A 23,347-nucleotide genomic window follows, 5' to 3' on the forward strand; every position below is an offset into this window, starting at 1 on the left:
CATCTAGTGCTTAGTGTCATCATGCTATCAATGGATGAATGATTTCCAGCACAAGACTCAGTGCTTTTACTGTATTCATTTATCCAGGATGTTTAACCTCCACTAGCTGGGCAAACATTCTCTCATAGGGAGCTCATGAGAGGACAGTGGTGAGATGTCATTTTGATGGAAAAAACTCAGGTGACTAATTTACAAAATATTTGTTTAAAGGTTTCATTTTTATGTAGGGATCCTCTTCTGAGCAGGTGTCATGGGAGCATAAGCCAGGCTGCTATACATCTTAGCAGAGCATAGGCAGTAGTCGCTGCAGTCTCTTAATGAATTTGTTTTATAAAAAAAATCTGAACTACGCTATAAGATTCCTGTGTACCAGCTCTTGCTAATATATGAAACAGACACATTTTCCATTTCCACTAGATATTAAATTTTAAAAAAAGATTTCAGGAAGGAGGGTGCCTCTTAATGAGGAAGTTTACTGAATTTTTCTCCATCTTTGTTCTCAATAAGTGATTCTGAGGCTTTTAGCCCTTGTGTAAAAGATGGTTTGTGGGTTGTTTCAGTAGGTACCAGTAATGGCCTCTGACAGAGGTAACCTGCACGGCTTTTATTAACTTGTGGTCATGGAAGGAGACCCCCAGCCCGGTTTGGGAAGGTAGAAGCCTTTGTGGAAAGGCAGAGGTCATGTTGCTGTGGTTTGGACTTAAGTTTCTGAGGTGATTGACCAATGCAAGTATGTGCTTTACAAAAGGAGCTGGATTTAACATGTATTTGGTGGGCTGCAACAATGATGACAGCCTTGACTTGAAACAGGTGCCGCTAGTGCTGTGAAGAACCAGTCACTTGCTGTCCTCTGAGGCTCGGGCTTTCCCAGGGAGCAGGGATGGCTCTCCTGATAGCAAGTGCTGTCCTAGACGATGTTTTACAGGATCTCTGTAAGATCTTTTCTCCTGAAGCAGTACCTTGATGCCTCCAAAATTTTGGGCTTGTTATGGTACTGAAGGACTGCTGAGCCATCACCTTGCCTGATTCCAGCCCTGTGTCTTGTGCCACAAAATTGATAAAAATTAGTTCAGAACAGTTAAAGGTGTACGATAATACTTTAAAAACTGTCAAATGTTGGAATGTGAAGTCCAAGCTCAACAGTCAAAATGACCTTTCAAAAGCTGTGGGCTTGTGTCTTCTGTAAGAAATACACCAGGACCGTATATCTGCTGCATCACTGAAAATTAGTTATCTTGGCATTCCCCTGTGTGTGCCTAAATCAGTACAGAATGCGGGACCACCTACCCAGAAACATCAGTTCCACAACAGGCTTGAGAGCAGCGTTTAATTACAGACTCATCTTCTGATTTCTCATCACTTGTTCAAGTCGCATTGTAAAACAAGTCAGCCTATAAAACATGGAGAACTCTCTGACTCAGAGAGTGAATTAGTTATTTTAAAGTTTTTCTCTAAATATCAAGACTAATTTAAACAAGTGATACTACATTAGTATCTCTAGTATCTAACAAAAGAAGTGAATTTTAAAGCATGTTTGCCTTCAAATACTTGCTCAAAAACAACCCATCCAATAATTTTTAGTGTGTTATTTTACCATGTCATCATATGGTTTTGGTGGCCAGGGATTGTTCACTGCTGACATAATCGATTTTCCACGATGGCAAATTAACTTTTCTCACTTCACTTTGAAATTAAGGTACTCTATAGCCACATAGAACCATTTAGCAATTTATAAATTGTTCTTGAGTAGAAAAAATTCCAACCTTCTTTCCAGGAAAAATATGGCACATATACATGTATATGCCAGTTGCTGTGTAATGTTTGTTGTGAAAACATGATAGGTATGTGGCTGGGTTGCAAACAAAAAAGCCTAGTCTTGTCTTCCCCTATCACTTCTAAGGAAGAGCAAGAAGTCTCGTGCACTGATTTAATGTAAGGTTTTGTATTAGTGCTGAGATTCTGGTCTAAGAGGAGATTGAAGCATTTTGGGAAAGAAATAATGCCTGAACTTGTCAGATAAATGCGTGGAAGGGAATGAGTTGGGATGGATGTTAGTCCGGAGCCTACCAGCACGTTCGCGAAATTGTTGGTGCTCATCTCTCCAACATCTTGAGGTTTGATTCCAAAAGAAACAGGGCTTGTGTAACTGCACTGTCTGTTGGTGCTGTTTCCCTCCCTGGTAGTAATTCAGCTTTCTGGCTGATTTCAGTAAAACTCAACCCAGAAATAGAGGCCTCAGACATTTGCAACCAACAAGAACTCAGTATGTTCAGGCTGCATAAAAAGGAAGGGCTCCAGACCCATTTTCCAGAGAGGATGTCCATGGAGAGAGACTTCAGAGAAATGCCTTTCAGTCATTGGAAATCTAAAACTTGAGACACAAATCCATAGGAACACAAGTTTCACTAGTCTGGCTGCTCACTGCCCTGTTTTGTAAACATAGTTTTCTGTGTAATAAAATGCTCTTCAAAGTCCACGGAGTAAAAGTTAAGAAATGTCAGCTTTGAAATAGCCTCAGCAAATTTTAATCCAGCTCTCTTTTGCCATATGCTCTAAGAGATTCTTCTGTTATGGGAGCAATTATACTCCTGCCCTGTTCCCAAAGGGCCTGTCTCTCATTTGGTGAACAGAAGTATTTAATGAGCAGTGATCAGCTATTCAATATTTTACTTTCTTTGTTGTTCATTGGCGTTGCCTTGGGCCTTATTTATTACTAGCCCTTATTAAACGCTGCTCCAAAGGCACAAGTAACTTGTTTAAGCTCTTTAGCTCTTTACTGTCCAACTGGAGTATTTTGAGGATGCTGGCTGAACCCCTGGGAGATGAGGGACAGGTTATCCTCAATACCCACATACCACTTCCTACCTGCAGACCTGCTGCTCGGCTTCAATAGCTGCTTGAGACCTAGGCTGTCAAATGGGACACCCAGGAGATGAATAGCACTTCGCACTGGCTACCCTTGAAAATTTAGGCGATTGCCTAGCATCATCCTTCATCTCTGCAGTGGAGGCAGGAGTAAAAGTGTTGCTGAGGGTAGTGTTTGGTAAACTGGCAGGAACCACCCGCAAATGTGCGTGTACGGAGGGACTGGGTTAAGTTTCTGAATTTCAGAGGCCTTGCTCCAAAGCATATGGTTATTGGAGATTTTTAATGAAAGAGATGGTGGGTTCTTTAATATGAGATGGAAACCTCCTACCTCCTGCTACCATTTTGAATTTAAATTTTGTCTTTCAACAAAATCTATCAGTAATCTTTGATCCAAGATTAAGACTGGCATTTATAAACTACCCCAAATCAATGCATGTTTTGGCAATATCAATATATCGCTGATAATCTGAATAATATGCCTTCTGTAGTGAAACTTGAAATGTCTTTCTTGGGCAAACCTGTTAATTTTATACCCCTATATCCTACCAGTGTGCTGCGCATAGCTTAGTTAATCCTACTGTTTCCTGGATCTTTAATCGTATTGACTCTACTCTGTGAGTGGAAGATCTCCTACCATCCAGAAATCTGTCATTTTTAAATTTAGAGTTGTGTTGCCTCTGCAAAGAGGAGACGACCAGCAGGACAGGTTGACTTGCAAACTTGGCCCCACCTTGGTTAGAAAAAGCAGCTGGGCAGAGGGAGAGCTGAGCGACCGGGTGATCTTTCAGTGTGATGGACCATGGTGCGAGTACCCTGTGTGCATTTGGGCGATATCTCCTTGTGATACTTAACAGTGCCTAAAAGCACAAAATAACTTGAAATGCACGTTGGTTTTAATTTCCTGATTAACTTTTAAACCTGCCTACAACATGACTAGTCGGTAAGTTGCAAGGCGCTGTCGTGGCCTGCTGTGGTGTTTCAAATACCATTGGCTGGCTTTGAACGTGTTCTTTCCTGATGAGAATGAACCAGGAGCTGTCTTTCATAACTTTTCCTTTTTTTTTTCTTTTTTTCTTTTCTTTTCTGTCATAACTATGTCAGTTATTGCAAAAACTCCAGCCAAATGGCTGTGCTGGCAAAAACCCTAATGAAGGTGCTGTGATAGCAGCTAAAAAGTTTTCCCTCTGGTGCAGCTTTAATTCTATTTGGGAAACTGATTTAAATTAAATCAGGCAAAAGAATGCTTTTGAGTGTATAAGTTCTGTCTCCTGTGAGGTTTTGCTGATAGGGTTGCACCAGCAAAACCTTTAAAGTGCGCAGAAGCCCAGAGGAAGCAAGAACTAACTTGTAGTTCTTAATATGGAGATGTAAAAAAAGGAAAAAAGTTGTGTAATCAATCTTGACTGAAGAAATTTGAATGTAACTTTTCATCTTGGAACCAGTTTTTAGCTTTGTCATGCGATTTAGAAAGAGCAGAAGTCTATATCTGAATGACTGGTAATTTCATAAGGCCCTGCATATGATTGTGGTTTTTTTTTTTTCCCTCCTTTCTCCTCCCCTTTGCAAATAAACAGAGCAATAGAAAAACTGAATGGGTTTCAGCTTGAAAACTATTCCTTGAAAGTTGCATACATCCCCGATGAAATGGCAGCCCAGCAACCTCCGCAACAACATCCCCAGGGAAGACGTGGATTTGGACAGAGGGGTCCTCCAAGGCAAGGGTCACCCGGCGCAACCACAAGGCAGAAACCACAGTCAGACGTTCCTCTACGGATGCTGGTTCCCACACAGTTCGTAGGAGCCATTATCGGGAAAGAAGGAGCGACAATCAGAAACATTACAAAGCAGACACAGTCCAAGTAAGTTATTTTACAAAACTAACTGTAAACTTTAATATTGTGTCCTCAGCTCCCACATAAAGGGCAACTTTTTAAAACTTCACAATTAACCTGTGTGGTCAGAGAGCAAATGAAGATAACAGTGAATAGGAAATCTTTTGCAAGATTCATTTAAGGACTGGATTCTGTCCTGGACATGTGTTCAAATACTAGCTGACTTGTTTCTCCCTTTTTAAAAAAAATGAAATTAGGCAGTGCTAATAGGATGGTACTTGGTGCTGGAGGGTTTGCTTACAGGTGTATTAAGAAGCTTCTGACAGAAGAAGCGAGACTGAAAGAGCTGTAATATGTTGGTCTGTGGGACATAACAGTCAGTGTGGTGACATGTCCAAGTCTTTAAGTGACTATTCTAGTTTTAGCTTAATTTAGGGCATTCTTAGGAGTTACAGATGTTTTCAACTGGGGGGAGCGGGGTGGGAAATAACCTTCCTATCTCCCCTCACTACTCCTTACACCTCATGCCCATGTATTTCTGGTGAATACATTTGTCGCTATCAAGTTGCAGAGCACACCAAAACACAGATTAAGGAAATGCACGGGAGGTAAAAAGCAAGCTGCTAAGTGCCCTAAGAAGCTTATAGCACTAGGGTCTAGAGACGCTGGAGGAGATTGTTTTCTGTGCATGTTAAATCCCTACCCACAGGCAAGAGCTCAGCACAGATGCAGGGTGGGGCGGGGGGGAGGGGATCGTGTTCAAAGAATTCTTCCAGGATACCCCTAAGAGCAGAGAGTGCAAGATGCTGCCTTCAGCGGTACGCTGGTACGAGCCCCCAGCTCTGCAGTTACAGCAGGCAGGACCTGGGAATGAGCTGGACGGGGGGCTATGAGGGTGGGTGGCTGGCTTTAGTCTTGAGAGTAGTTAATGAGGATAAGGGAGTTCTCTCTAATTACACACCCCTAACAAAGAGGCTCTCCCCCCGCCCCAACCTGGGATTATCATGATGTTCCTTCCAACCTCTCATTAGCATGTTGTAACCCAGGAGACTATTTGCTGTGTTTAACAACACAGGTTTAAGAGATTTGTGGTGTCCTGACAAGACTTGGTTGTAGTTTGCCTATGGATAACCAATTTTTCAGGTGCTATCTAAAATGTCTAATTCTCAGACTATAAAAATCCTGGAAGATTGGCATAAAGAAAGCTTTTATCTCTTAAAAGAATGCTGGATAGAGCAGAAATAATCACAGGTTGCTAACTTTACAGATATGTGACTTCAAGAATGATGTTTTCATTGGTTTGGGGATTAAAAAAGAAATGTCATCTATTTCCAGTTGCACCAAGGATTGCCATGGGCTTCTTAGAAAATGCTGCATTGTGAAACAAAATGAATTTTCAATATCAGAAAGAACTGAAAAAAATAAAGGGGCTTATCAAAAAGCATGGCTGTTTAAGTTTGGAAACAGCTATGATTTGGGGGAGAGGGGAGGAAGCAAAAAGCATAGGTGGAAAGAGTATGTGACCTGCAGTTATTGGCAGAGGACAAATAATATCCAAGGCATTGTCTTGATTCAGGTCATAATTTTTGTTAAACTCCTAGAGCTACACAAACCAACTAAGGCTGGTTGTTTTAGGGTGGTAGAGAGTGGAGCTAGAGGAAAGGTAGTGTCAGGACAAACTTTAATCGTCATTAGTGGAGTGATGGGGTTGCTGATAAGAGTATTGTGAAAGCTTGATTAAATGTTGTCTTCAGTGGTTTACCACAGGTTGTCTAACAACTCCCCTGAATATCTTGATTGAGTTTAATGAGGAAAGGAGATCCCAGTGTCCACAAAGATGGGGTTTATCTGATTAAAATCAGGATAGGAGAGACTCTTTATAACATACAAAAATAGTGTTTAGGAGATGTTTAAGTAGTTGTATACTTCGCAAAATTAAGCCACTTAAATGTAGTCCATGCTAGCTCAAAATAAATCAGTTTTATGAGAGTCGGAAATATGCAAGGCTTACCATACAGTATGTGGTTACAGCTAGGGCTTTTCTTTCTTTCAAGAATTGATATTCATCGTAAAGAGAATGCAGGTGCTGCTGAGAAACCAATTACCATCCACTCAACTCCTGAAGGCTGCTCAACGGCTTGCAAAATTATTATGGAGATCATGCAAAAGGAAGCTCAAGATACTAAATTGTGAGTAAAAGGCATTTCATTGTGGAAGCATTAAAAATTCTGAATTCTTGTTGACTCCATTTAAAGATGTAGTCTTTAAAAACTGTTAACAAGTGAATCTTTGTTGCCATTATCCATATTTAAGTAGGTAAAGAAACTATGAAGACTTTTTTCCTTTCAGGACAGACTACTTAATTAGCCCTAGCACACATCTACGTTTTCAGCCAGTCTGGCTGTGATTTTGAGGTGAACTGGAGCAAATACTGAAGTTTCTTGAGCAGCTAATAGCTTTTAATCAGACTGAGCATAACGAGTTGTGAGCTCTCACTAAAAGCTTTAAGGTGTATTTCTTCCTTCCCAACAGCTGTTGCTACTTCAGTCTGAGTTTCATTTAGGTATGTTACAATGAAGCTATAGATGATAGTGTTGAAATGTGCATTGCACTTGGACTTGTTCTGCATCTAGTATAAACACATGTAAGTGAATGGGAGTTGTAGACATTTCTATGAAAATAAATTTTATCTGTAACATACATAACAACTTTCACTCTGGTCTCCAAAAGTCTCACTGGGTGTAACCTCCATTACAGTACAGAAGAAATTCCCTTGAAGATATTGGCACATAACAACTTTGTTGGCCGACTTATTGGCAAAGAAGGAAGAAATCTGAAGAAAATTGAACAGGACACAGATACTAAAATCACGATATCTCCGTAAGTTTTTGGTGGCCTAATCTTTTGGTGAGATGTCCCAGTAGCAGCAATGATGCTATGGTACATTCAGGTACAGAGTTCTTACCAAAATGTTACGCGTCTTTTGAAGGCTGAGATAGCAGTCTTTCGGAGGCCTTTCCATAATGTGGATTAAACTGTTACTTAAGCCCAGTTAAATTTAATGTAAACAGTGAGTCTTTGTTGTAAACTCAGTCAAGAGCAAGCTTAAAAATAACATAGGCTATGTGGAGCCTGTGTTAGACTATATTTTCAGTGTCGGTTGTTTTTAACGTATTATACCATATGTAATGGTGAGTGTTTGAAACTATAAGCCTGGATCAGTTCTGAGCTATGTGTAAAAATGAGTGAAACTAGTGATGTTTTAGTTTCTGGTATAGATTAAATTTTTGGACAAGAAGGAAGGAAATAAAGCAAATGAATACTGAAAAGAGTATTTTTAGTAGCAGTTCTGTCCCTCTTGGCCACTAGCAGCCAAACTGGGATACATTGCCTAGTCTGCTTCAAAGTAATGGGTTTTGGTCTGTGAGTTTGTGAAGGTAACTGAGACCTGTGCAAATTTAGCTGAGATTAAACAGGAGTTTTCACCTTCACTGGATATCTGCAAATCACTGATTAGATCAATGTCTCTGTAGAACTGTGGCTGTTTTACCCTGGAGTAATGTCTTCAGAGGTCCTCCCGTTCTGAATAATGAATATTCTGGCATGAACTTTCAAGCATTTGAGGGCATCCTGGACTTAGGCTTTAGCTGGCAGGGGTGGGGAGAATAAGGCTTACAGGCTGTAGGAAAGGGAGAAAGATTGGAAGACACATGAAGATGTATGAAGAGGTGTGAATACATGCAGAAGACAAAACCCAAAAGTGTACTGCAGAAAATAGCTCAAATGAAGGCAAGGAAGCTAATAGTGAACGAGGTTCCTCAAAAAGAGGAAACTCAAAATTGTGTGAAAGAACCTGAGACCTTCCTGAAGGTATGTAAATGTTTATAGAATTAGTCTGAGGAAGAGAAGTGAATCAATTGGAGAAAAAGCACCCAAATAAGTGTGTTTCAAGAATAGGTTTTGTAAGGCCAGCATGTTCTCAAATGTGTTGGCATAAACATTTTGTTTGCAAACAGTATGCAGACTGTTAATGCTATTTCTTAAGGGGAAAAAATATGAATAGGGTAAATGGGATAATGGTCTTCATTCCGTGAAGCCAACTTGTCTTTATTGATGATGACACAAATAACACACTGTCTGTAAACACTTGCAGAGTATTTTTTAATTTAGCAAGTTAATAGTTTATTTGCATTAAAATCTTGGCCTCAAGATTATACTTGTCATGCTATGCCTGAAATAGCCCCATGAAGTCGCCTGGTTTAATCAGTGCATAAAAGAGAGCATATATGCCCATTGATTCTGCTTTGTCTAATTAGTCTTTCTCCTAATCTCTTCATTTAGGCTTTTTGGTAAGCTTGTCCATAAAGTTAAAGTAAGGCAGCTGGTTTGGGAAAGTGTTTCTTCTCTTCTTTGGGGTGTTTTCCACCACTTTCCTTCCTGAAGCAGTAACTCAGTGCTCGCACACTGGAAACTTAAGGATTGCTTTGTGGATGCATTTCATGCTTGCCGCTGCTTAACTGAGATGCGCAGGTTGCCATGCTGCCTGCTGTGCAAGAAAGCAAGCCTTGCATGCTTTAGATTAGATTTCCTCAATTTATATTGAGGAAATGAATGAGCATTTCCTACCACGGGCTTCCTCACCCATCCTGCATCCTGCTCTGACTTTTTAGGTTTTTGTCTTCACCCCTTCAACTCACTTTCTCAGTACATGGATATGCCATGATTTCCTAGTAGTTTTTACCCATTTTACCATAAAGGTCAGCATTTGTTACCTAACAAAGCACTACTTTAATGCTGTAATCCTTTCATTTTCCCAGAGGAGTTGTTAGTGTTTCGCAGCAAATGTTGACTTGCACACAGCTTTTGGTTTTCCCATTATGAGGATTTGGAGGCTCTCCTGCAGTTTCACTGAGGGTTGGGCTGTTTTCCCCTCCTTCCTTAAGGAATCCACTATTGTTGTCAAGGAAAGAAAGTGTCTTATGGTCTGTGTTTCTAGGATGTGCAAAATGTCTGAAGCCCCCTCCCTGTTGGTAGGGCTGGTGTGGAGTGGGAAGTTGAACGGTGCTGCGTTGCTGTGCAGCTCACGTTCCTACAGAGCCTGATGGTTTCCATCTTGCGTTGCACCTCAGCACATCTCAAACATCTGATGCCAAATCTTGCTGCAGTGGTTTTTGTTGCGTTTGCTGTAAGGACAGAGTTTCTCCAGATTCTCCGAGAACAGTGTTTTGAGCTCTGTTATGAATTGATACTATGCTCTTTGGAGGGCAAGCTCGACAGGCTCGGATGTCATCACACTCGAATGATAAACCTGGATTACCCTCTGCTGTTTGCTAATTAATTGTGCTTCTGTTTCATTTCCAGATTGCAGGACTTGACACTCTATAATCCGGAAAGGACCATTACAGTTAAAGGCAGTATTGAAACTTGTGCCAAGGCTGAGGAAGAAATTATGAAGAAAATCAGGGAGTCCTATGAAAATGATATTGCTGCTATGAATGTGAGTTGTCTTGTGTCATGGGCCCTTTCTGGAACTAGAACCATGGAAAGATTTAGGTGTGAGGGACCTCTGGAGGTCACTGGGTCCAGCAGGGGTTGGCTCAATATAGGGCCCACTTCAAAGTTAAATGAGCTGGTGTAGGGACTTGTCCCCTGTTGAACATCTCCATGGGTAGAAATTCCACAGTCTGTCTGGGCAGCCTGCGCCCTGTCTCACTGCTCTTATGGTGAAAATTTCTTTCCTAATATCACACCAGAATTTCCCTGTTGCAACCTCTCTCTGTTGCCTCTCGTATTAATTCGTGGGGCTTGGGCGAGGTATTTTATTATTCATTTATGTATGCTATTTTAATGAAGGATTTTTCTGGTTTGTTTTGAGTAGGGAAACTGAGAAATTTATTTAGATTGAGGAAATGAATGAGCATTTCACTTTTTTTCTTGTTGCAAAAACCTAAAGGAATGTGTGTTTATGTGCTCTAGTTTCTGTTTCTTAAAGTAGCGATTCCCAGTATCTTCATGTTAAAAGCATAACATATGGAAGAAGGATCTCTCCTGCCTTAAATTATTTAATTAAAGAAGGCTTTATTAAGGTTTTTCTCGATATAGATGATAAAGGCATTTAGTTATTCAAATATGATTGGTGATTATATAAGAAAACCAACATACTTCATTAGTTTGCCAAAGTATTACTAATGCATATTGAGAAATGATTGATATTTTTGATAAGCTGTGAAGAGCTTTTTGTGTGTATCCAAATCCTATGGTCTAGAGTCAGACTGGAAATATTTTTTCAGTTGACAATAGTCTCTGATTTTCGAGAAACAGCTGGTCTTCATGGTTTTCCTACCAGCTGGAGAGGATATTCTCCCTGCTTTTCCCCCTCCCTCCCACACTGTAAGCAAATTGCAGGACACAAGCTACACATGAAGACACAATAAATTGTTTTTTTAGCAGTACCCTTTTGCTTCACATAGTGAGCAGGAACACAGGGTGAGCTTGAGGCTGCTCTGCTGTTTGGCAAAGGTGTGGTAAGCAGAAAACTACCTCTGTTACTGGATGGATTTCAAGTTTAGTTTGTAGTGATTATTAGGGTAGTTCTTTAGTTAGTGAAGTTTTGGGGCTTTTTTTGGTGTCTCATGATTGGCTTATCTTGATGGCCTGAGACAGTGTCTGTCCCTAGCTGAGGTATTTCTAAAGCATAGTCACATTACCAGGCAATAATCTGGAAAAGTGAAAAAGGGTACTGACAAGTGTATGACGGACAACAAATGCTTCCTACCACATGATGCTGCTGCTTTTCTCAGGTGTGGTCAATAAGGGACGTGCAACTTCATAGTAGATGCTTTCCCAGCAAACGCTGAGGGTATCTTACTTCATCTTTTGCAAGGCATGAGAGGGAAAGGATATGGGAGGGAGGATGGGGTTATGAGGTGTGGTGTATATCCCCAGCGTATGAAAAGTCGGGGTTTCTGCATGGGCTTTCTCTGTGTCTACAGGGCTGTCGTCTTAGTGTAAAGCCAAAATTATTATAGTATTTCTCTGATAATTTCATTTATGCTGAAAGTAAATTGTACTATTACCTGAACTTTTTGCTATAAAGTTTGTCGTATGTTTCAGGGATAAAGTTGTAGATAGCGATTCCCAGCTGCCTTCCCTGCTATGTGCTTTTAATGTTATTGGTCTGTGCACGTGTCTGGGAAATAGTTTTGAGGCAGAGTCCTTGGGGCAATGGAGATTTTTTTAAATAATATACTGTAACCTTATCAAGAGGTTAACAGCCTATGCCAACTAGGATTTTGATTAAAGTTAATAACCACAATTGTAAATCTTAAATAACTCTTCTGTCATTGCAGCTTCAAGCACATTTAATTCCTGGATTAAATCTGAATGCCTTGGGTCTGTTCCCACCTTCTTCTTCAGGAATACCACCTCCCGCAGTGAGTGTTGCCTCAGCTGCTGCTGCTGCTTCATATCCACCATTTGGGGTAAGGGAAGTCTCTGGTTTTGGATGGTTAGTGGATGGTGATACTAATCTGTACAATGCTGCTGTTCAAAACTAATCAGTTGGCTGTATTTTCATCAAATTACCTCCAAGATCTGGGAACGGTGTTTCAGTAGCTGTGTTCTGTCAATTTGCTGGATGTTGTCTGTCTTCCTGCTTGCACGTCGAAAGTATTTCATGTGGCTGCAGTTGGGAGCAGGCATTCATTGGTCCTTTAGTGAAATGCTCAGTGAAACCAGAAAATGGTGTTCCTTAGAAAAGTGGTAGATTCTATTTCCTAGAGAGCTTGAATTATTACAGAAAGAAATCTCATATAAAATGGAATTTAAAAATTGCTGGAATTTGCAATTAATAATACCAGTCTGCAATTGTATTTCTGTTGATATGGAAGGAAAAAAATGATCTCTTGTCATTAAGCGGAGGTCTGTATGTACCTAAAATGTTTGTTTGAATGTAATAGTTTTATAACTGTACAAGCCCTATGGAAATGCAGTATTGCTAAATATATAGTATTTAAATTACCTGGATTAATCTCCAGAAAGCTGTGATTTACTTGCCACACTGCACTAAGAAATTTATGAAAAAGTTCAATAGAATCTTATTTAAATCCAGAGCTGTTTAGTAATCATAAATGAGGTCTCTTGCTATGGAGCAGAAGATAATTTGTTGTGTCAGAAAGCTCCAGAGTCTTTCTGGAAAGAGATGGTGCTCTGCGATCTAAGAAAAGACAACCTCATTACACAGAGAAGGTAATTTTTCATCTCTTCCCTGTTTCTGGTAGTGGTTGTTGCTAGCAACTCAATGGAAAATGAATTTTCAAAATGAACGCTAAGGAGTGGATGACAGCTTTACAAACTCTGATGTGTCTGACTTTGCTCTCTTCTTTGCTCAACAGTAACATCTAGAGAGCTAAGTCTGAGACTCTTCATGAACTAGAAAAGTGAAAATGCAGCACAGCACACTGAACTTTATCAAATAACTCAAGTGGGTCTCTATATATATTGCACTAAAGGGAAGTTGTTGCCTAAATATTATTCCCAGAGGAAGAAGCCAACAAAATGTCACTGTAAAGAACAGGAAAAATTCCACACTTGTAGCATTGTTTGTGGGAATGAACAACTTGGGTGTTATGAATGTATTATAAACTATATGAAGTATAATAGTGGCTTTATCAGGAAAAAGTGCTCCAACGAAAACTACAACGGAAATATGTTTATACTTGGTTATTTTACTGCTAATAGCAGTGCCTCTATTTATGACAAACAAATTCTCTCTCCACCCCCAGTCCCTCTGTACTTTGATTAGAGTGGCAGACTAAACTGAAAAATACAGGTTTCTGCTTTGTTGTATTGTATAAAATACCATCTGTGGTACTGGATTACCTCAATTTATTTCTTTAAGAGAAACAGGAGGTGATTTGTTATTAGTATATAACTTTCTTTAGTAGTAATGAAGAGCATAGCTTTTTCTTTATTTTTACTCCAGATTTGCAAACTACCTTGCTATTCTTGAGATTCATACTGTAATCCTACAATTCTGTTCCTCACTTGGTTTATTTTACTTTTTTCCCCCACTTTTTCCTTTTGTTGTGGTTCTTTCCTGCTTTCGCTTTAAATATGTACCTAAATGGTGTTGAATTTGGTGATTTCAATCTTACTCCTGTCTGTGTGTCTGTTGCTAGTGCACCTTTATCCCCACCTTCCCCAGATGCACCTTTTTTTGCCTGCTAGGATCTCTGGCAGGTCTGGTTTCTGGACATAGGATAGTGGCAACATCTGGAAAAGGGCATCAAGAAACAAGTGTCATTGTGTAAAAGTGTGGGAACTTTGCAGCTGGAAGGACCACGTGGTCTGAACTCTCGCTTGCTCCTCCTGTTCATGCTGTTTGCTCAGTCCTTTGAATAAGCTCTTGTTCCAGGTAGTCTAGAAGTATGACAAGGTAATGTGCAAAAAGAAGGGACATACAGATTCAGAGGATAAACTCTGGCTTTTGAGGAGGTTGGGGTGGTACCAAGACAGTCCCTGAGCCTGATACTGAGGGCTTCTGAAACAAATGCATGAAGAATTGAAACTATTGCACCTTTTTTTTTTTTTTTTTTTTTACTTACATGTAACCCTATCTGGAAATGAGCAGGTGGTTCTGTGGGCTTCAGGCAAGTCAGCCCCTCAGATTACTTGGAGTAGCTGTCCCTCTCTAGGGAGAGGAAAACAAGAAAAAGTGTAAGTTTATCTCTTAATGGATGCAGTTTTCCAGAAAACAGAGTTTCCATTTTTCTTTCTTTTTTTTTAACTTTATTAGGCAAAGACTTTAAAATCTTGTTTGTGTATGAAGATAGTTTCTGTAATTTCTGAGTTTTACTCTTTTTTTTTTTTTTTTTTTTTCTCTAGTAGAACAATTTTTTAAACACTGGTTAAATAGGCTGTTGGGGCATGTGGAAGTAGAAAGAGTGAAAGAAAAGGGCTGGCTATATTTTGAAGAAGAAATGGAAACAATTTGAAAGGCTAAAGGTAACCACAGGCTCATAGCAGATTTAAAAATAAAATGCGTGAGTAAAAGAGGCTTTGGAGAAAGAAGGTCTTAGAAGCAGCATTAATGAAGAAATCACAGAGACTCTGTGTCCATTTACCTATGAGCTGTTTGTTACCAAGTTCCTTATTTTGGCAAAAGTGTTTGGGCCACCCAAGTCCCTCTAGCTTGTTTTGAGTGGATGCCCTTCTACGCTTGGGATCACTGGCTAGCTGGCATTGAGGATATCCCTTTCAGCCAGCTGAAAATCCTTTCCGAAAACACTGCTGGCATCGGGGTATAAGTGTATCCTGCTGCTGTCTTATTTTTTCAGTGCAAATTTTGCCTTCTGCTCAGGGCTGGACATGGGGGGCTCTTCCCTGTCTGTTTGACTGAGCAAAGGTGTGTTCCTCAGCAATTTCAGCCACACCATCATCAGGGGCCTCTTGGCATCTAATGTCATTGAAGCGCGTCTGTGAACGTGTGCTTACAAACCATATAGTCAACCTTGGGACCCTGCTATGATGTGCCTGAGGGTTAGGAAGCTTTTGTTTGAATATCTTTGAATGTATGGACCCTTTCTTCACCTTGTTGTGGGTATGGACTCACAAATGGTTCTCCCTTGGGTCAGAAGAGGTAGGTGGGTGAGCTTTTGGCATTTGCAGAAGAGTTTCCATATGGAGCTGATCCCTTGTATGTACTATTTTCTAGTGACAAGATGTTGCTGTGACCTTGTGTAGGACTTGTTCCCAAAGAAACTGAGGTGTCATCGTAATTATTGAAACAAGTGTCTGTCACATTCCTGATGCTGCTTTTTTTTTTTATATGGATGGAAAGAGAAAAACCTGCATAGTAAACAGATCTAGAATTTTGTTACACTGCCAGAGCTTAAAGTGACAGATCTGAACACCCATATACAGCCATAGCCAAGTATTCCTAAAACTGAGTATTCAGGAGCTTGGGACTGAGTAATTAGGTTTAGCTGTGTTTTAATAGCTGTGTGATGCTTCATCCTCTCCCTTTTCATGCAAAACTTTACGGCATATTTGACAAGAGCATAAACACTGTTCTTCAGCTGCTTCAGGAATAGTCTGATGTCACAAACTTAGGAGATGGCAACGTTATCAAACACTGGTTTGCATTTAGCTCCTTGGACTGGATCACGTTCAGGAGAACAATATCCACGTGTCTGAGATACCTCATTCTCTATCATCCATCTCCACAATGGTTCACACTGGTGTATAACACCAAAGTCTTACTGCATAGAGCCTCATCTAATTTAATCTAATGAGATGCAGTTTCTGTTTCACTAAGAATCTGGTTGTTGCTTTTCTCTTTGTCCTGGCAGTAGAGTCCATACAGGAAGGCACAGACTGTCCTTGGTGCTCTTCTGTTTACAGATATAAACACACGTGTGTGTGCATGTGTCTGCTGCAGGTGGCTAACAGTGTCTGAGCACCACTTCTAGTTCAGGCTAACTGTTTATTTTTTTTATATATTTACCTATCCCTAGTAACAGTTCTTGATATTGCAACTGTTTGCTCTGTTTGCCTGTTTAAAGCACTCATTTTGTGTAGTCATTTAAAAGGGATGCAATGGAATTGCATATTGTTTCAATTCTTGAATTTTCCTCTTTTTGCAAAAATCCAAGATATTTTCTAAAAAGACAGGTAAATAGGAATGTGGGAATGATTGAAATGTTTTAAGGTTTGAGGAAAAAGTAGGACTTAAGAAATGTCTCAGTTAAGAACATGAGGAGTTTAAAATTCTTTTTACTGTCAAATGGGCATGATTTTACTCTTATGGTCCTGGTGATATGATAAAACTACTGTTGGGTGGTGTTTTTTGATAAATGCGTGCCCTTGTGTGACCATACTAAGGACCCGGTAGCCTTTCTGTGCCTATTTGTAGCTGATGTCTTGTCCAGCTGCTTTTGGGCCTGGAGAACCACCACTTTCTGTTTAAATCTTTCTCCTTAACTCTGCACTTAGATGCTTGTGTGCGTTGCAGTTCTGAGATAATTGCAAAGTTTTGTTAGTTTCCACACTGTCACTCTCAATGAACGTCATGAGCTGAGCACGTGTGTGAAGAACAGGGATTTGTATGAGGAGGAAAGTAAGATTCTACAAAAGTCAATGTGCCCCGTGCTTATGTTTTCCAGAAGATATGTTGCCACAAAAAATGTTCTAGAAAGTATCCCAGCCAAACTGCTTCAGATGGAGTGTTGTACTGCTCAAAGCTGCTTTGATGAAGTTGTTGCTTCTGTCTTCTGAACTTTGGGGAGAATATGCACATACTTGTCGCTCAAGAATAGAAGTTTGTTCTTATGCAACACTGAAGATTTTAAAGCTCCAAGCAAAAAGAAATCCTTGTCTTGGAGTTCAACTGTGTGCAGCCATGCAATTCAATACACCTGGCCCATCTACTGGGGTTAAGCAGGTTGCCCCCTTCCTTTTATAATTGAAACTTTGCATGTTTAACTGTACGTCTGACTGCATTTCTTTGGTCGCCTTTGGGTCTGAAATTTGGCATCCCAAAGGTATGGGGGAAGGAGGGCTAACCTGTGGAGAGCTCATCACGCCCTTGACTGTCCTGAAACAGGGCAGCAGAATTAATTCTCTCTCTGTCGCACGGCAGATGTTTCAAACACACTGGAAGGTGAGAAGTAGACAGCATTCCTCCACAAGAGGAGTTCACGCCAGTTGCTCTCCTGCATCTGTAAGGTCCTGTAAGAGACAGCTGAACTTCTGCTGTGTGAACGTTGGCTAAGGTGAAGAGATGCTCCTCTGCTCGCAGTAGGACTGCTTTGTCTACTGGTCTTTTTGCACACCCGTTGTAGCTTCTTGAAGCTCTACCCTCAAATGCACTCTTTCTAACATTTTCTTTAGCCTCACAGTTAATTTTCAGGTTATGTGATATGCACAGAGGCTTCTAGGAGGAGGGAAAAAAAAAAGGTAGTTTCCTACAGTAAACAAACCCAAGAAATCAAACCACCTTTTTCTGATGACCAAAAGTCTACAGCTAGTCTGAAAGGTTGCTTTCCTTTATTCTTTTTGCCATCTCTTGAAGCTTTTTGTTGCAGGTGAGGAACATGCCAATGGAAAACTTTCTCCTTAGAAGATGTTGTGGTCAAGAGAAAGATTCCTTCTTTATTCTCCAGTAATTTTCTGAAATGATAATAGTAAAGAAGAGTTCTTCTATATCGCATAGATGTAAGAGAAGAAATAACTGTATTGTGCTTTTGGCAGGAAAGAAAAGTAATTTAAAATGAAAAATTGCTTCATTGAGGGCCTTCATTTGATGCCCTGAGCATAGATGAGAGACAAGGAAGAGGAAAAACTGTCCTATGTTTCCAGGTACTTTGACTCTTACTTGGTGGAGTTGGGCTCCTTTGGATGTCGGGGTTTGATAGGATTAGCTCGTGCAACTGTTACGTCTAAACTACCCCGGGGTAGTAATGTATGTACATCTATAATGTGTGTAGTCGTAAGTGGCTTTGCCCTAATTTGGCTAGCTTGTGAAGCAGTAGATGATTTTGTGAGGAGCTGTCCTACAGCCAAAAGAGGATGTGGTTTTAGGGGGTGAAGAAGGATTTGCCAGTGTTTTTACAAAATGGTTTTATATCAGTGAAATGAAAACCATACATGTGCAGTGTGCAATCTTGAGGAGGGCACTATGGGACAACAGCATTGTTTGAAAAAAAAAAAAAAAAAAAAAAAACCCCAAAAAAACCCCAAACCACTACCAGTTAATTAGACTTCTGAAGATTGTAGTCTCAGTGCCTTGAATACACCTTTCCTGCTGCTTAGTTTCTTAAATTCACTAATGATGCATTTTTGACAACTAAGAAATTTGCTCCATGGTGCATAACATTGTGGGATTGTTCTGCCCTGTGGAGAAAATGGTTGGTCCTCCCACCGCCTCAAGTCTGCTGCTCCTACCATGCTGTGTTGGCAGGGACCCATGTCCGGAGTAATCAGAAACTATTCTGCCTCTGGAGATGGACTGGCCCCCCAGCGAGGGAAGCAAAAATGCAATTGGCACCGTATGATGTACAAAGATCTGGCAAGTTGACAGTTGGTATTTTTTTCCGAGGTGTTGAAGCCTCCAGTTACTCCTAATAGCTCTTTTTATAGTTCTGAGGCTGTCATAATGCAAATAGCATCACTCACTACCTAGTAATGCACACTTTTCAAAATAAAAATGGCTTCTTCCTCACTGCAAGTTTCAATACTTGTAGTGATATCTGCAGTTCCTTGGGACAAGAGATAAGAATTTGTGTTGGTTTAATCAGTGTCCATTCAAACATCTCAGGCTCTCAAACTCTGAGCATCAGGCTCAGCATCTTCTGAATGTTAAACTAAATGGGAAATTTAATTCCTTAAGGTGCCAAATAATATTTTGTTACTGGAGTGTGCTGAGCTCCTTCAGGCCAGAAACAAAAATAGGTCAAGTCCTCATTCTGGTGTAGCTGGCTCCATCTCTGGTTTGTTTGTTCATTAAACATGATGGAAAAATAAGTGACCGTTCTGTGTTTTCACAACCTGTTTTTCTTGCAGCTGCCAAGGAATCTGAGAGCAGTGTCTTTCTAAACCAGAGCTGATGAGTACCTGTATCTTTCAAAGCCACAGATCTCATGGGCGACTTCTAGGAGTCTGGAGTACCTGTGTGACTGGTGTGTCACAGCCATGATTTTTGAAGCGGAAGTGTTTCTATACATAAGCACTTTTGTTTTGGTGGTCGCGCAGTGTTGCAACACCAAAAACCTGTGTTTGCTGCTTGTGAATGACCAGCAAAATTCCTGCTTACGTAGTTTCACAATCTGTTCCTTATGTTGATTTCTGCTTTTGGCTGTCTATTCAGCATAAAAGGTGGCAGATTGCTTTTCTTGGCATTGTAGCCAATCAGATTTTGCAAAAACAAAAAGTTCATGCCATGTTCAGAAATATGTCAGACCTGTTCCTGCTTGTGAAATGCCTTATAACCAGCCTGCCAGAAAATGTTCCTTCTCTGCTTCTGTGATTTCTACCCCCTTGTTGCTGGCTAGGTTTTCACGTTGGAAACACTTCTGATAGGTGCAGTCCTGTTAGTGACTTCTAGTAGTCTGAGGAGATCCCCATGGCTTGCCAGGTAGAAGATGATGGTGATGAAAAGTACTAAAGTTGAGAGCCAAGAAGTGGAGTGAGTATTACTAAGTGAGATGACTTTAGTAGTATCTCACTTAAGGTACTGACTGTTGTGTAATAACCAGCTGTGTTATGAGTTTCAGGTGTTGAAATGCGGTAGTCCCCAAACTGGAAATGCAGACAGGGGTTTTCAACCTGCCACCTGCACAGCGTACTTTCTGGTTGTCCAGGACTGATGGAGGGGGGAGAGGTAGAGCTGCATGGCCCCGCCGTGGGCTGATTGCCTCAGAAAGGGTTGTGCTCTCGGTTCATCTAGTGACACGAGTGTTTCTTACACGATGCAGCAGTAACGCTTGCAGGGTAAGGGGGAGCCGGCTCGTCTCTCAACACAGCAGGTTGCCAGCCCAGAGACCCCCAATGGTGGAGAGAGGTGGTGGGGTGATGAGCTCCTGGCCGCATTAGGAGAAGGTTGCTGCAAGTGTGATGTTGAAGCTGCTGTGGAGGGGAGCTCCTTGTCGTACTTGGAAATCCTTCCCACCCCTCCTGCCTCTCGCATCAATGTGGGGTTCGTGGGAAGATGAAGCCCTGGGTGGATGATGGCACTACAGTTTGTGCATGGGAAAATGGGTGATGCTTCAGGGTGTCTGGAGCAAAGTTAAAAATACACATTGCTGCTTTTAAATTATGTTTTGCTAGCTCTTGCCTGACTGAATTCAGCAGTGAAGAACTTTGTTACTTTCTGAGTGCAGTCCTGGCTTTTCAGGTAGTGAATATGGCAGAAGGTTTTAGACTCACAGCATGGGCTGAAACCTGTTATAAATAAACCTGAAAAGCTCGGAGGGCGGGGACAGCTCAGGCTTCAGTTTGTAACCTATGCTGGCAGCACCACTTTAGCTGATGTACAAGATGGTGACCCAAGAGGTATTTGCAAGGATGTTGTAAAACTGTGGATCATGTTAGCCTTATCTACCAAGAATTTAAATAAGTTTTCCTTAATGAGCCTCTAGCTTCCAATGAAGGCTTAAACTATTAGTGTTAGTATTGGAAAATAAATGCACTAGGATTTCTTTCACTGGTGTCAAAAGCTTATTTTTTATTAATGCATTGAATCCTACTGGAATGTATTCAAGGATACTTGGCTTAATGTTGGTTTCCTCTTGCTGCAAGTTTTTATTACTAAATAAATAAGAGCATTTAGTATAGCTGTAGGCCAGGATAATTCTTCACAGTGCATTGCAAAAACATGGTTTAAATTTTGGCTTTGGGTCTGGTAGAGGGTTTGAATAAAATGATACCTCACTTCCTGACAAAGTTTAGGGTATTCTGAAAACCAAATGAGTCATCTGTAAATCTGCCTTGCCTTGGTGATGGTGATCATGGCAGTTGGGAAGGAGGAGAATGGCAAAAGAAAACTTTTTAATGCAGTCATCTACTGGTTGTATTTTTTTTTTTTTTACTTTACAAAGTGGATTTGTTTACTACTTAAAACCAAAAAAACCCAATAACCCACTAGGCTAGATGGTAGCCAAACATTGGCTGAGGCTGTTCCCTGTAGTCTTAAAATAGTTTTTAATTATTTCCCTTACAGCTAAAAAAACCTGATGCTGGCTAGAAATGGATAACATGACTTTGTGACTTAAAATAAATGTCTCATCCTAAGGTAATTCATTTGCAATACATTTAGAGTAAATGAAAACATGTACTGAAGATGCATAACAGGCTTAGAAACCAGCAAGGAACTGATTCTGCTCCCATTGATGTCTGGCACAAAATCCTATTTACTTCACTGGGAACAATATTTTTAAAGATTTACAACCTAATCCCAAATGTTGCCGTGGATTTACCAACCACATACATTTGATGGAGCAAGGGGTCTATGGAGACACTTAAAAACATGACTGGAAAAAAATTTGTACTGTTGGCAGACTTGCAGAAAAAGACTGAGATTAATGCTCAAGTTAACACGAGGGACATAAATAACAAACATGTCCCTTACCAGCCCTGCAATGGGTGGGATCACGTGTTCGTACTGACTGAGGAAGCCGTGGACTGACCTAGCAGCAGCGTCAGCTGAAAGCTAGAGAGGGGGGTTCATCCTGGGGAAGAACTGAGGAGGCAAAACTTTTTTTTGTTTAAAATGGTATTTGGGGGTTTTGTGACTTTGTTTTTGTGTGTGTGTGTGTTGGGGGGGAGGGTGTTTGTTTTTGAATAGCATTCCCCAAATACAATATCCACTCCCCAACTCTGCTGGTTTGGGACCTAATTTTTTACTTACCATCATCTATCTGAAGAATCATACCTTTTATTTTTCTGAGTTTTCATCCTTGCCTGGCCATGCTTTGGCTGTTAGGCAAGCGCGAGATGAGGAGAAATGCTTTTCCTTCTGATGATCTATCAAGTAAGGGAAAAGCTCTCCTCCTTGTGTGTGATTTTTGGGCAGTTTGTAGGACTGATGCACCAGGTCTTGGCAGAAGAAGCGTTACAGTAAGCTTATCCCAAGGGCAGCCTGTTGGGCTGTACAGATCTTTAACTCTGCAAGCAAGAGTTGCAGAAAGAAGAGTGAATCTGCAAGTTTTCTTGACTGGGAGTCTTCAGCTTCTAGCTCTGGTGTGGAGTGGTAGCCCTCATGTTGAAGGGCATGGGGCAATATACCAAGGGAGGGAAGAGCCTCACTCCAGCTGAGGCTCTGGAAAGTTAGAAATAACTGCTCTGCTAAGCCAGTTTGCTAAGGGTAAACTATAATGTGGTAGGGATGGCAGCAGAGAAACGATTTTCCTGGGGAAAAATCCTCTGTAGGGCTGCAGAGTCTGGTTGGAGTGAAGGGGAAGGACCATTCTGACAGTACCTGCAGTGCAGGGGCTCCAGGCAGGCTCAGTGTGATGGGGAAGCAGCCAGGGGTTACAGGACTTAGGAAGAGATTAGGCTAGATATTGGATGGAGATAGTGGGAATTTAAGCAAGAAATATTTATTTATTTATTTATTTTTACAAAAGAAATAGTTGGTATGGGCTGTTAGGCTAGGGACAGATGGCTGGTGTTCAGGGACTTGCAGGAGGTATGGAAGGAGGTGTGTCCAAGCTGCTACAGGAAAAGGAGTTAGACTAGTCTAAATCATTAGAGCTACTGGTGTGCAGAAGCAGTTGTTTAGCTTCATCCAGTGGGGTACATTAATTTACATCTCTGTGTTAGATCGCTGTTTTCAATCATGACTTAAATGAGCAAGCAGGAAATCTGATTAAAGTTGACTTATCAAGTTTTACATCTGTACTTTGGTTACCTTTCTGAAAGCCTTAGTGTAGTCTGTACCACCACAGCTACCTTTTGCTAACATAGTGAATATACCTTTCTATTTAAACAAGTATGCGGTTTACCATTTGCTTGGGTTAATATATTTTTTCCATTTTCTGTTAAAACAGGATGAATAGTGCTTTTCTTATTTGCTTGATTAATTTTTAACTTCTGATTTTCATCAGGCTACATTTGGATGGAAATTTTAATCCAATTAATGAACAAAACCA

General features: G+C 40.7%; 1 protein-coding gene across 3 annotated transcripts in view; it reads left to right on the top strand.

The window, feature by feature from the left end:
- The window catches only part of IGF2BP3 (insulin like growth factor 2 mRNA binding protein 3), a 119,209-nt gene that overhangs the window by 78,029 nt on the left and 17,833 nt on the right, over positions 1-23,347 (top strand). For 2 of the 3 annotated variants that reach the window (XM_054814617.1, XM_054814619.1), the window contains 5 exons: positions 4,443-4,727; positions 6,755-6,889; positions 7,458-7,580; positions 10,062-10,197; positions 12,050-12,181. In XM_054814617.1, the coding sequence (XP_054670592.1) occupies positions 4,443-4,727; positions 6,755-6,889; positions 7,458-7,580; positions 10,062-10,197; positions 12,050-12,181 (811 nt within the window). The remainder of the gene's footprint in view (positions 1-4,442; positions 4,728-6,754; positions 6,890-7,457; positions 7,581-10,061; positions 10,198-12,049; positions 12,182-23,347) is intronic. The other variant, XM_054814618.1, reaches the window with a different exon arrangement.

The sequence above is a fragment of the Grus americana genome, chromosome 2 (assembly GCF_028858705.1).
Source record: "Grus americana isolate bGruAme1 chromosome 2, bGruAme1.mat, whole genome shotgun sequence".
NCBI classification, from domain to species: Eukaryota; Metazoa; Chordata; class Aves; order Gruiformes; family Gruidae; genus Grus; species Grus americana.